Source organism: Lampetra planeri, chromosome 62, assembly GCF_965212315.1.
Source record: "Lampetra planeri chromosome 62, kcLamPlan1.2.h2, whole genome shotgun sequence".
NCBI classification, from domain to species: Eukaryota; Metazoa; Chordata; class Hyperoartia; order Petromyzontiformes; family Petromyzontidae; genus Lampetra; species Lampetra planeri.
Genome location: NC_136168.1, coordinates 1,441,701 through 1,454,511, shown reverse-complemented (window position 1 = coordinate 1,454,511; position 12,811 = coordinate 1,441,701). Strand labels below are relative to the sequence as shown.

Here is a 12,811-nt window from a genome sequence, read left to right as displayed (position 1 = left end):
ATGCATAGTCCTGGAGGACCTCCAAGAGATCACCGGATGGCTGGTCAACTCGTAACGCCTATTGCAGTGCCGTGTGGTTCGAGCGTATGGGGAAATGCCTGCCATACAGATAAGGCCGTTACTGTTGGTTAAAGAAGACGATGGACAACAGCTCACGGCGAGTAACGAAGTAGCGTTGCTCCGCCGGAGACAACACCCTGCTGCCATATGCAATCACGCATTCGACCCCGTTGATGACCTGTGATAACACCCCGATAATGCCATTGTTGCTGGCATCCATGTCGAGAATGAATGGCATGGAAAAGTTGGGGTAACATAGTAGAGGGGCATTCATCAAGGCGTCGCGCAGCGAGTTAAATGCAGCCTCCTCCTTTCCCCAATAGAACTTCATCCCTTTGGCCGTCAGCGCATGAAAGGGCTTGGCAATGGATGCAAAACCCTCCACAAAGCGTCGATAGTAAGACGCGAATCCGATAAAACGCCGCACTTCCCCCACTGATGTGGGGGTTGGCCACGTGGTAACACAATTTGTCTTCTCCAGGTCAGTGGCAATACCCGACTGGCTGACAATGTGCCTAAGGTAACGCACCAATTCCCGTAGGAGGTGGCATTTTTGTGGTTTGAATTTAAGGTTTGCTGCTTGCATTTTAACAAAAACGGCCCTCAAGCGTTTCAAGTGTTCCTCGAAGAAAATAACGTCATCTAAATATATCAGGCATGAGTCCCACTGGAGCCCAGCAAGAACCAGTTTCATCAACCGCTGGAATGTCGATGGGGCCGAGTGGAGACCCATGGGCAGCCGGTTAAATTAAAAAAGGCCCTGCGGTGTACGGAAAGCGGTCTTTGGTATTGATGCCTCGTCGAGGGGCAACTGCCAAAAACCGGACAAAAGGTCCAGTGTCGAAAAGTAACGTGCCCCTGCTAAAGCATCCAGAGACTTGTCCATACGAGGAAGTGCATACACGTCGGCCACCAAAATTGATTGAGCTTACGGAAGTCGACACAAAACCTTAAGCTGCCATCATGCTTTTTAACGAGAACAATTGGAACCCCCCAAGGGCTGGTGGATGGGGAAATGATGTCCATAGCTAACATGTCATTGACGGCCAACCTGATACGCTCTTTTTCAGCTGGGCTCAAGCGGAATGGGTTCTGCTGGATGGGAGCGGCATCACCCGTGTCAATATGATGGTTCAGCAATTGAGTACATCCAATGTCAAATTTTGTTTTACTAAAAACATCAGAAAATTCCCATAATAGCGCACGCAATTTAGCCCTCTGGGAATCAGACAGGTTGCCAGCTGCCGAGCAAAGTGAGTTCAACCATCGTTCATCGAGGTCTGAGTGACCGAAGTGCTGGCATTGCGTGAACCAGCACGGTTCCTTGCGGTATGATGGTCATTCACAACCCGGCATTCAAGATTTGGATGAAGGGATCCCTGTCACCAGATACCAGAGTCTGCATGTAGTGACTCGTAGCATCACTACTGTGTGAGCCTGTACACACATGACGTCACTACGTGGGGTATATTGGAATGACGTCATGGCCGGGTCGGGGAGCCGGGAGGCTGTCGTCAGTGCCACGGGGGTTGTGTCAGTCCATGGCACTCTGTCTGAACCCGGCCGGACATGTGACCGGATAAAGGTGGAGGCCGGGGTCCCCAGGGGGACCTTGGGGGTCACGTGGCCAGGGGCTGAGCATTCTCGAGGATTCGAGAAGGTGGGCGTGGCCTGGGCATGGCCCGGGCATGCCGAAGCAGATATGAGCGGGCTCCGCACCTGGTGCGGGGCTGCTCGGGTCCGGGATGAAGATGCCTCGTGAAGACGCCTCGTGAAGAAGAAGAGTCAAGCCTCAAGTCAGCGTGGCCAACCAGTAGCCCTCCTGGCTTGGCCACGCTAGTCGTATCAGAGCATCAGTGTTAGCGAGGATATGTCGGTGGTCACCAACCTATGCTAATAGTTACCCATTGTGTTAATAATAAATAGTGTTGCCTCCCAAGGTTCCAGTGTGCGCCTGAATTGAACCCACTACATTTGGTGTCAGAAGTTGCGGAAATTAATTGCTCGGTGTTATCCTAGTATAGTACAATGTGCGCACGAAGACAATGACTCACCTGGATGCCTTCATATGATGGGGACGGTGGGAAAATCATCTTCCAGACAGCCCCGGGGACTGCAGTCCCAGTGGAGGAGAGAGGTGGCGCTGCAGACGGGGTGGCGGGACGAACATCACGCCGTTGCTTCGCCGCTGTCGAGAGAGAGAGTGCCGGAGCTGCAGGGAGAGGACGCCGCCGCTGGTGTCCGCACGCTTTTTGTGTGCGGGGCCACCATTTTGGCGGCCGGTCAGGACGTGGTTCCCGCCAAAACACCATTCCGAAATGATGGTTGCAGATGCCCCTGTGTCGGCCAGCATTAAAAAAGCGACGCCCTCGATGGATCCAATAATGACAGAGGATCCTGCAGCTGCGGCAACAACTTTATGGGCCAACTCCGGCCACTTACCCGGTCGAAGCGCCCAGTCGGCCTTAGAACATTCTGCCCCCCCCCCACACCCTCACTCTCGCCGCTCTATCGCGGTCTCACCGTCTCACTCTCGCCGCTCTCTCGCGGTCTCACCGCCTCACTCTCGCCGCTCTCTCGCAGTCTCACCGTCTCACTCTCGCCGCTCTCTCGCGGTCTCACCACCTCACTCTCGCCGCTCTCTCGCAGTCTCACCGTCTCACTCTCGCCGCTCTCTTTCGGTCTCTCCATCTCACTCTCGTCGCTCTCTCGCGGTCTCTCTGCCTCACTCTCGCCGCTCTCTCGCGGTCTCTCTGCCTCACTCCAGCCGCTCTCTCGCGGTCTCACCGCCTCACTCTCGCCGCTCTCTCGCAGTCTCACCGTCTCACTCTCGCCGCTCTCTCGCGGTCTCACCACCTCACTCTCGCCGCTCTCTCGCAGTCTCACCGTCTCACTCTCGCCGCTCTCTTTCGGTCTCTCCATCTCACTCTCGTCGCTCTCTCGCGGTCTCTCTGCCTCACTCTCGCTGCTCTCTCGCGGTCTCTCTGCCTCACTCCAGCCGCTCTCTCGCGGTCTCACCGTCTCACTCTCGCCGCTCTTTCGCGGTCTCACCGTCTCACTCTCGCCGCTCTCTCGCGGTCTCTCTGCCTCACTCTCGCCGCTCTCTCGCAGTCTCACCATCTCACTCTCGCCGCTCTCTCGCGGTCTCACCGCCTCACTCTCGCCGCTCTCTCGCGGTCTCTCTGCCTCACTCTCGCCGCTCTCTCGCGGTCTCTCTGCCTCACTCCAGCCGCTCTCTTGGCTTCTCCGTCTCACTCCAGCTGCTCTCTCTCGCGGCTTCTCCGCCTCACTCTAGCCGCTACACAATACTTCTTCCTTCACTCCACTGCTACTCTATACTTCTTCTGTTACTCCACTACTGCTCTATACTTCTTCTGTTACTCCACTGCTACTCTATACTTCTGTTATTCCACTGCTACTCTAGACTTCTTCTGTTGCTCCACTGCTACTCTAAACTTCTTCTGTTACTCCTTGTCTTCAGCTCCGACCCTCTGCATCCGCTCCCAGGCCTGACTCCACTCCAACTCCCCACAACTCCAAAACTCCCTTCTATTTATTCCCGCCCTTATGAATTCCCAATTAATTAGTTGGCTTCCCCCCGACGCCCCTCGCCCCCAGCCCCCGCTGCCACCTGTCTCCTTTCCCAGACTTGAAGGCGCCATTCCACACACAACAACAACCAGCCAATTACAGCCCCGCATCCCTAATTACCCAGCGGCCCGTCTTCGACTCACCCTTTGGCCCCTGGTAACAGCCGCGTGTCCCGATATACCCCCACTGTACCCCACACGAACGTGTGTGCAATTTCCCCCCTTGGCACGTGTTAAACCACTACACATATATTAACATATTTTACAACACCAATTTTTTTTATTGCATCATATTTCATGGACTTCATTTTTATCACAATATATGCAACAAGCTCAACGAAATGGCTTATCCTGTGGAAATTTAAAGCAGCCAAAATACTCTAAACGAGTGATGTTGATTCTAAATATAGAGTGAACAATCGGAGGACGGGGAAAAATCCACACAACCACGGGGAGAAAAAGACAAACTAACTCCAAATATACAGCAGACCTCAGGGTCGGGATCAAACTCACAACCTCCTCTATACCGGGCAAGGTAGATAACATGACGCCACCGTGGCAACCCATTAAGGTTATGGGTGGCCAAGGAGGTGTTTAGCTACCAGTCATAGGTAGAATTCCATAGATGGTCATCGTCATTCATTTGCATTGACGATGCAATATATAATTGTATACAGTATTCATTTATCTGGCCCTAAGCCACATTGGCCAAGGTCCAACCTCGCCGATGGCAATTTATAATCGCGGAGTGTTAATCATTAGCTGGACTCGCGGCTTGCGTTCAACTCGTAATCACCAGGCTTAGTGTAGGCGTTGCATCCTCCTTTTCAGGTTGGATCTGCACATCAGTTCTTTGTAGTTAACTGACTAAGCGTGCATTCTGCATGGTGATTATAATCCAGGGCCCACAATCTCTATACGGCTTTTCTCACTATATGAATTAAAAACATATTTACCAAACCCACGTGAGGAAGAATAGCAAACAATACACTATAAACTATCCACATTGACAACGCAGTTGTAGAACAAGTCGGGCCGGCACGACCTCATCCTAAATTCACCAAAACACTGCAATATCAGTGTCGCCTTTTAAATCTGGTAAACTCGCGATTGCTATGACCCCATTGTGTTCACGCCTACTCCGCCATTTGTACCCAAGGCTCCTTGGCAATTTTGCCCCCCCCCCCCATCGCAAACCACCACCACTCTACGGGGCACCTGCGAGCTGTGGATGGCCACTTCCAGCAGTCTTGCTCGCTTGTCGCTTGCGTGCTCTCTCTCTCTCTGCTGACTGTCGCCGGCTCTAAGAGGGCGCCAACAGAGACCGCCTGTGGTCTCTCTCCTCTTTCTTTCTCTCTCGATGTATTGGCCAGCTTCTTCAGTTGTTTGTTAACGAGCGCTTCTCATATTGCCCCTCCCTGAACTCGTCCACCCATTTAATTGATTCTCCTGGGATCCTACCTTTCCTCCTCATTGATTGGAGGTTAGTTTGGATCCTAAAATGTGCAGTATAATGGGGGAACCTCATGGCTCTTTACTGAACTTGGTCTTCAACCAGTGTTGTTTTTCTTGGAAACCTACTCTCCCGATTAGAAGGCATCCTAACCTGATTTATGTTGAACTTCTTTCGCACCGTACATAGCCAACCGTGCTAATTGGAGGTGCGGGGTAAGGACAACAAACGAAACCAAACACGTGTAGTGCTGTAAATGGGCTGTGTACACTTATCTGCAGGGGCAGACACGGTCCAGCAGGTGCAGTCGCCCATATTCCCAGCCCCAAAGCAGGAGGGGACTGCGGGGTGTCCGTCCTGGGATCCACCAAACCCCCCCCCTTGAACTTTCTGGAAGGTAGGCAGGGCCAGGGGCTGAGACACCGGGGCGATGTATAAAAGCCGGACCTCTGGAAGGGTCCGGGGCCAGTCCAAGACAGAAGCTAGAAGACCAGCTAGCTAGTACCTGGGACCCTTAGCCCCGCTGCCCTTGTAAGGGCCGGGACTGTGGGCCAGTGGTGAGACCCTGGGAACCCCCGGCCCGATGTCCTTGTAAGGGCCGGTTCCGAGTGGGTCAGTGGTCGGGACCCGTACCTTGGTTGGGTTGGGTCAGTGCAGGCTCCCCGAGGGCACTCGTAGCCGGAGGACCCAGGGCCTGTAGCCCCGTGATAGGGGACACTAGCCCGGAGGCAGTGACTCCCCAGGCGGTAGTCATAAAGGGTCGTTGCCCTTGAGAAAAACTGTGGCTGTACTGTAGCGTTTATTGGAATAAAGTGTTGCCTCCGAAGATTTGTCTCCTTCCTTCCATAAAACCCTCTACACACGTATTTTACTAGTTTAGCCCAAGTGAGCTATATCGATATTTTTCAGAAGCGACCTGGCCACACATGATAGCTCAACTTAGTGGCGTATCATGTGGAAATTGATTGCAGCCAAAATACTCTGAAAGCACGTTGATTATAAATGTGGAGGGAAACCCCGGAGAAAAATCCACGCAACCAAGGGGAGAGACATGAAAACTCCAAATATACAGCAAGCATCGGGGTCGGGATCGAACCCATGACCTCCTGCATACCAGGTGAGGTAGTTAATATCTCCCTACTGGTGTTCACCAATCCTAGCTGCTGCCTCCACAGTGCTGGACTACATGCATCATCTATCGTAGCCACCAACTGAAGCACTTCACTCTAATACTGTGCGCTGCATTACAATAAAATCGGACAGCCAACAAAATCATCGATAAGCCACATATGGAAGGAAATAGGTGTCTCTGCCCATGTATGGTCTTGCGAAACCTGTATTATATTGATTATGTTCAAAGTCCATCCGACTTCCATTTTTAAATGTCTGTTTTTAATCTTGATTTGAAGCTTTCGGGACTGCAGGAATCCATACTCTTTGGTTCTTTCGGTAATGTCTCATCTGTTTTTATCTGAACCTACCTACATCCTGTGATATCATCATGTAAACTGCCTACAATTTTATTCTATGAGATCTCTTTTACCAGTGGCAAAATATAATGGTAGGTTTTTACCCTTTTAACTGGTACAAAACTGACACCTTTATTCAAGGCATCATGTTTGCAATGACCACAACACAAGTAGTCAATAAAGCAAACAAAAAGAAGCAACTCTGATAAGGATAATAATATGCACTGTCCTTGAAGTTGATTGGCCCACACCCGAGACGGCTTTCTTTAGAGCCTAGTCCCCATTGGTGTAGGGCCAGATGACACCAGAAGGCGTACAACTCAAAAACAGTGCAATATCAGAGTATTGAGAGTTCGGGGTGAACATTTACACTATGAGATCTCTTTTACCAGTGGCAAAATATAATGGTAGGTTTTTACCCTAACTGGTACAAAACTTTTGTACCAGTTAAAAGGGTAAAAACCTACCATTACAATTTTATTGCTTGGCTAATATTTGCATGATTCGTCATTCTGTCGCAGTCCCGCAGTTGCACAATGTTGCCCAAGGTTAGGGAAATATCCGTGTGTGGGGTGGATGTGTTGGCGACAATACCACCACCACCACCACTGTTGTCGTCAACATCATACCAACAAGATTAAACTTGATTAGGTGACGCTGCGGTGGCACAATCACAGGCGGGGGGGGGGGGGGGATGGGGGGCGCTACCTTCTGAGTCGAGCTGGCCGACCTGGCAGCCTCACACTTTACTGGACACAGAGCTTTATAGCTCATCGGATTCCTCCAGTGAGCCACTCACGTTGCTAGTGAGCGTCCCAGTCCCAACCATGGGAGTGATGGATTTTTACCACTGGGGGTACTATTGGCAGGTCATGTTATGCTCACCTGAGTATGTATGTTCAATCTTGATTTGAAGTTTTCGGGACTGCAGGAATCCATACTCTTTGGTTCTTTCGGTAAAGTCACGTGAGACAGATAATATACCTTGTCTCACAGACAGTTGTAGATGTTGTCCTCCAGGTCGGCAATCCTCCATGTTGGGATCCATTATCACCATCAGCGCATCAGAAACATATTCAGCAGTGAACGTGCATATTTTAACAGGCCGCGTGACAGGCCACTTTATATATTTTTTCCCGATCAGATTTTCTTGACTGGCCACTTTACATTTTAATAGGCCACTGTTTTTTAGTGGCCACTTTTTTCTTAATTGGCTACTTTGTTTTCACTGGCCACGTAATTTTGATGGGTCACATTTTTTCTTGGCCACATTTTTTTGGCCACTTAATTTTGACTGGCCACGTTATCTGGCTGTAGCTTGATGAAGGTGGGCCCTCAGACTATCGTCAAAGCAGAGTAAAGGCCCTTTTTACAGGTGCTAAATGTTGGACTGGGGGCAGCTGTGGCCCAGGCCGGCACAGTTTTGGCCCATGCAACTGTTGCACGTTGCGAGGAGACCGACATAGCTGCAGCGGAGGTCATTGGCACGGTGGAAGGGGGAGGCGAGTCGGACGAGACATGAATTCACAAATTGTGCTCCAAAAATTCAAATTTGACCCAAGAACAACGGGAAGAGTTGTGTGCCCTATTGCGGGTGTTTGCGGATGTTTTTAGTCAGGAAAAATTTGACATTGGCTGCACTTCATTACTACAGCACTGCATTGACACAGGAGACGCAGCCTCGATAAGACAGTATTCGCATAGGATGAGCCCCAAGAAGGACAATGTCCGGCAGGCAATTGACGAGATGTTGGCCGTGGACATTATCTCTCCCTCTACCAGTCCGTGGGGGGCTCCCATTATATTGGTTAAAAAACGGGACGGGAGCCTGCACTTTTGCATAGATGTTCGGAAATTGAATACAATTTCCATGGAAGACGCATACAGTAAGGGAAAAAAAGTATTTGATCCCCTGCTGATTTTGTACGTTTGCCCACTGACAAAGAAATTATTAGTCTATAATTTTAATGGTAGGTTTATTTGAACAGTGAGAGACAGAATAACAACAACACAATCCAGAAAAACGCATGTAAAAAATTTTATAAATTGATTTGCATTTTAATGAGGGAAATAAGTATTTGACCCCCTCTCAATCAGAAATATTTCTGGCTCCCAGGTGTCTTTTATACAGGTAACGAGCTGAGATTAGGAGCACACTCTTAAAGGGAGTGCTCCTAATCTCAGCTTGTTACCTGTATAAAAGACACCTGTTCACAGAAGCAATCGATCAATCAGATTCCAAACTTTCCACCATGGCCAAGACCAAAGAGCTCTCCAAGGATGTCAGGGACAAGATTGTAGATCTACACAAGGCTGGAATTGGCTACAAGACCATCGCCAAGGAGCTTGATGAGAAGGTGACAACAGTTGGTGCGATTATTCGCAAATGGAAGAAACACAAAAGAACTGTCAATCTCCCTCGGCCTGGGGCTCCATGCAAGATCTCACCTCGTGGAGTTGCAATGATCATGAGAACGGTGAGGAATCAGCCCAGAACTACACGGGAGGATCTTGTCAATGATCTCAAGGCAGCTGGGACCATAGTCATCAAGAAAACAGTTGGTAACACACTACGCCGTGAAGGACTGAAATCCTGCAGCGCCCGCAAGGTCCCCCTGCTCAAGAAAGCACATATACATGCCCGTCTGAAGTTTGCCAATGAACATCTGAATGATTCAGAGGATAACTGGGTGAAAGTGTTGTGGTCAGATGAGCCCAAAATGGAGCTCTTTGGCATCAACTCAACTCGCCGTGTTTGGAGGAGGAGGAATGCTGCCTATGACCCCAAGAACACCATCCCCACCGTCAAACATGGAGGTGGAAACATTATGCTTTGAGGGTGGTTTTCTGCTAAGGGGACAGGACAACTTCACCGCATCAAAGGGACGATGGACGGGGCCATGTACCGTCAAATCTTGGGTGAGAACCTCCTTCCCTCAGCCAAGGCATTGAAAATGGGTCGTAGATGGGTATTCCAGCATGACAATGACCCAAAACACACGGCCAAGGCAACAAAGGAGTGGCTCAAGAAGAAGCACATTAAGGTCCTGGAGTGGCCTAGCCAGTATCCAGACTTTCATCCCATAGAAAATCTGTGGAGGGAGCTGAAGGTTTGAGTTGCCAAACGTCAGCCTCGAAACCTTAATGACTTGGAGAAGGTCTGCAAAGAGGAGTGGGACAAAATCCCTGAGATGTGTGCAAACCTGGTGGCCAACTACAAGAAACGTCTGACCTCTGTGATTGCCAAAAAGGGTTTGCCACCAAGTACTAAGTCATATTGTGCAGAAGGGTCAAATATTTATTTCCCTCATTAAAATGCAAATCAATTTATAACATTTTTAACATGCGTTTTTCTGGATTTTGTTGTTGTTATTCTGTCTCTCACTGTTCAAATAAACCTACCATTAAAATTATAGACTGATCATTTTTTTGTCAGTGGGTAAACCTACAAAATCAGCAGGGGATCAAATACTTTTTTCCCCTCACTGTATCCACTCCCTGGATGCACTGTCTGGTGTCCAGTTCTTCTCGACCCTCGATTTCTTAGGGTTCTGGCAGCTGCCCCTGGACGAGGAATCAAAACCTAAAACTGCGTTCTGGACGTCCCAAGGGTTTTTTTCCCCAATTTAACTGTCTTCCTATGGGGCTGTATTCAGCTCCAGTCACGTTTCAACAGGTGATGGAATTGGTCTTTGCAGGTCTGAAATGAGATTCGTGACTCATTTATCTGGACGATGTTATTATGTTCAGACTCACCTTCAAAGAGCACTTGCTGAGATTATGGTCAGCGTTTGTCAGAGTGCGGGCAGCCAATCTTAAATTCAAACCGCAAAAGTGCCTCCTCTTGCAAACATTTGTGCTGTATTTGGGCCATGTTGTTTGTGCATCCGGGATAGCCACAGACCTTGACAAAATGGCGTGTGTGCGCAAATGGCCAACCCTAAAGTCAGTGGGTGAGGTGTGCAGCTTTGTCGGGTTCGCGTCGTACTATTACCGGTTTGTCCCGAGGGTTGCCACGATCGCCAAGCCACTCCATGCGCTGACCACTAAAGGCCGGTGAGGGGAGGAGGCTGCATTTGTCGCATTGCTGGACGTCCTCGCTAATGCACCTCCTCTCAGCTACCCAGATTTCTCTCTACAGTTCATCCTGGACACGGATGCCAGCGACATAGGTATAGGAGCTGTGCTGTCCCAGGTCGTGCATGGCGTGGAAAGAGTTATTGCGAATGGTAGCCACATGTTATCCCCCGCGGAACAGCGCTACTGTGTGACACGCAGAGAACTGTTGGCCATGGTTCATTTTATCCAACTGTATAGGCCATATCTTTATGGGAGTGACTTTGTTGCCCCCACAGACCACGTGGCCCTCCAATACTCCTTGAATGTTGACCAGCCATCCGGCCAGCTTTCTCACTGGCTGGAAATACTGCAGGAGGATTCCTTTACAGTAACCTACAGGAAGGGTTTGAGGCACTGCACCGCAGATGCGCTGTCCCGCCTGCCACCGAGCGAGCTGTGTGCGTGTTCAAAGGGTGCTGGCAGGTGTAAGCCATCTGTGGCTGGATCACCACAGGTGGTGGCGGGGTCAGGCGACACAGCACCAGTCAGGTGGCTGCACATAGGGGCGGTACGTTGGGCCTCACACATGCTGAGTGGGGACGGCTGCAGACAGAGGAAGTCTTATGATTAAATTTGTGGCACCGCGTTGGGACTAGAGGCAGCAAGACTGTCCCAGCGGGCGTGTCCCTTATAGTTCTTAATGAAGGTCTTTTAATGAGGTTCGAATGAGGAGCTGCAGCGCTATTGTATGGTGGTGCCCACTGCCCTACGGGGAAAAGTCATATGGGTGGTGCACGAAAAACGAATGCACCTCCGAGTCCGCAAAACGTTGTTAACATTGAAGCGGGATTTCTATTGGCTAAGTATGACGGATGATGTGTACCACTTTAATTCTAGATTTGAAGCTTTCGTGACTGCAAGGATTCATACTCTTAGGTTTTTTCGGTAAAGTCACGTAGGTAAAAATTTAAATAAATAAAAATTTGAAATAATAGAAATCAAATAATAAATCACGACGTTTCGGAGGCAACACAAGTCTCTGTCATCAGGTGGGACCGTCACAGCTAAATTTACTGTATCAAGTGAGGAAAAATCCAAGAGACAAGCTCTTAAATACAAGTTAAGGGGAAGGGGCTTATCTGAATGTGGTAGCCAGGGAATGGCACGGTGGGGGGGGGGGGGCTAAAAGAGAACAATGGTGCACATCGACCCAGGGTTGTGGTGGGTGTTAGCTGATAACAAGCATAAAAGAAAGCAGTACTGTTAAACGCTGGGGATGTCAACACTCGGTAAAGTAGAATAGTATCTGTCAAATAAGATGGTACAAATATGTGTAGTTAAATCTTGTTAACATGGTTAATAACATCTTTGCAATGATTACTCAGTTTGTACCCATCATCACGGTTGAAGTTATGTCTGTGTTTGTATATCTGGATGGCTTCGTGTACAAACCTTTGATGTGTACCACCTCGTCAAAGGTTGTACTGACTGTGCACACCGCAAATCACCGTCGAGGAAGTCTTAGCCTGCGTTACAATCCATCACGGTGTCTCGTGTTAACGAGCTAGTCGCGCTTGACATTCTGGGGCCGTTTCAGGTCACCCAGAGGGGAAATAAATGTATCTTGGTCGGAGTGGAATATTTTTCCCAGTGGCTAATGGCATGGCCTCTACCGGACCAGTCAGCCGCATCCATTTCATATGCATTTTTGCATGGTTATGTGATGGATAAAGGGAGCTCCTGGACAACTTCTCACAGATCAGGGGCGAAATTTTTCATCTAATTTATTACGGGAGGTGTACAACTCCCGGGGCACAAAGAAAATTAGGACATCGCCCTATCATCCTCAGAAAGACGGGATGGTAGAACGCCTGCACAGGACCCTAACATCAATGCTGTGCCAGGTGGTCAACGACACGCAGTCAGACTGGGATTTACGCATCTCCGGAGTCCTGGTCGCATACAGGATAGCTCCACATGCCTCGACGGGATTCTCCCCATTTTATTTTATGTACGGGAGAGAGAACGAACACCCTGTGGAAGCTCAATTGGGTATGGCCTCAAGCAAAAGGAAGGCCAGCATGCCCACACCCATGCAGGTTACGTTTAAGCGTGGGAAGCGCCAAAAGGGAATTCAGCCAGAAGGCAGGCCGCAAATGAGAAGCTCGTGGGACAGCGAG

At 49.7% G+C, this 12,811-nt stretch overlaps 2 protein-coding genes across 5 annotated transcripts in view; one reads left to right on the top strand and one right to left on the bottom strand.

Annotated features, from left to right (window-relative positions):
* The window catches only part of LOC144736678 (uncharacterized), a 94,127-nt gene extending 90,517 nt beyond the window's left edge, over positions 1-3,610 (bottom strand). For 2 of the 4 annotated variants that reach the window (XM_078619265.1, XM_078619266.1), the window contains exon 1: positions 2,115-3,606. In XM_078619265.1, coding sequence (XP_078475391.1) covers positions 2,115-2,128 — 14 coding nt within the window. In that variant the 5' untranslated portion in view covers positions 2,129-3,606. Of the gene's footprint in view, positions 1-2,114 lie in introns of all 4 variants that reach the window. The other 2 variants (XM_078619268.1, XM_078619267.1) reach the window with 2 other exon arrangements.
* A 1,973-nt stretch (positions 3,611-5,583) lies between these two features.
* Positions 5,584-12,811, top strand: part of MCMDC2 (minichromosome maintenance domain containing 2) — a 58,543-nt gene continuing 51,315 nt past the window's right edge. Inside the window, exon 1 of the mRNA XM_078619322.1 lies at positions 5,584-6,220. Within this exon, the coding sequence (XP_078475448.1) occupies positions 6,106-6,220 (115 nt within the window). The 5' untranslated portion in view covers positions 5,584-6,105. The remainder of the gene's footprint in view (positions 6,221-12,811) is intronic.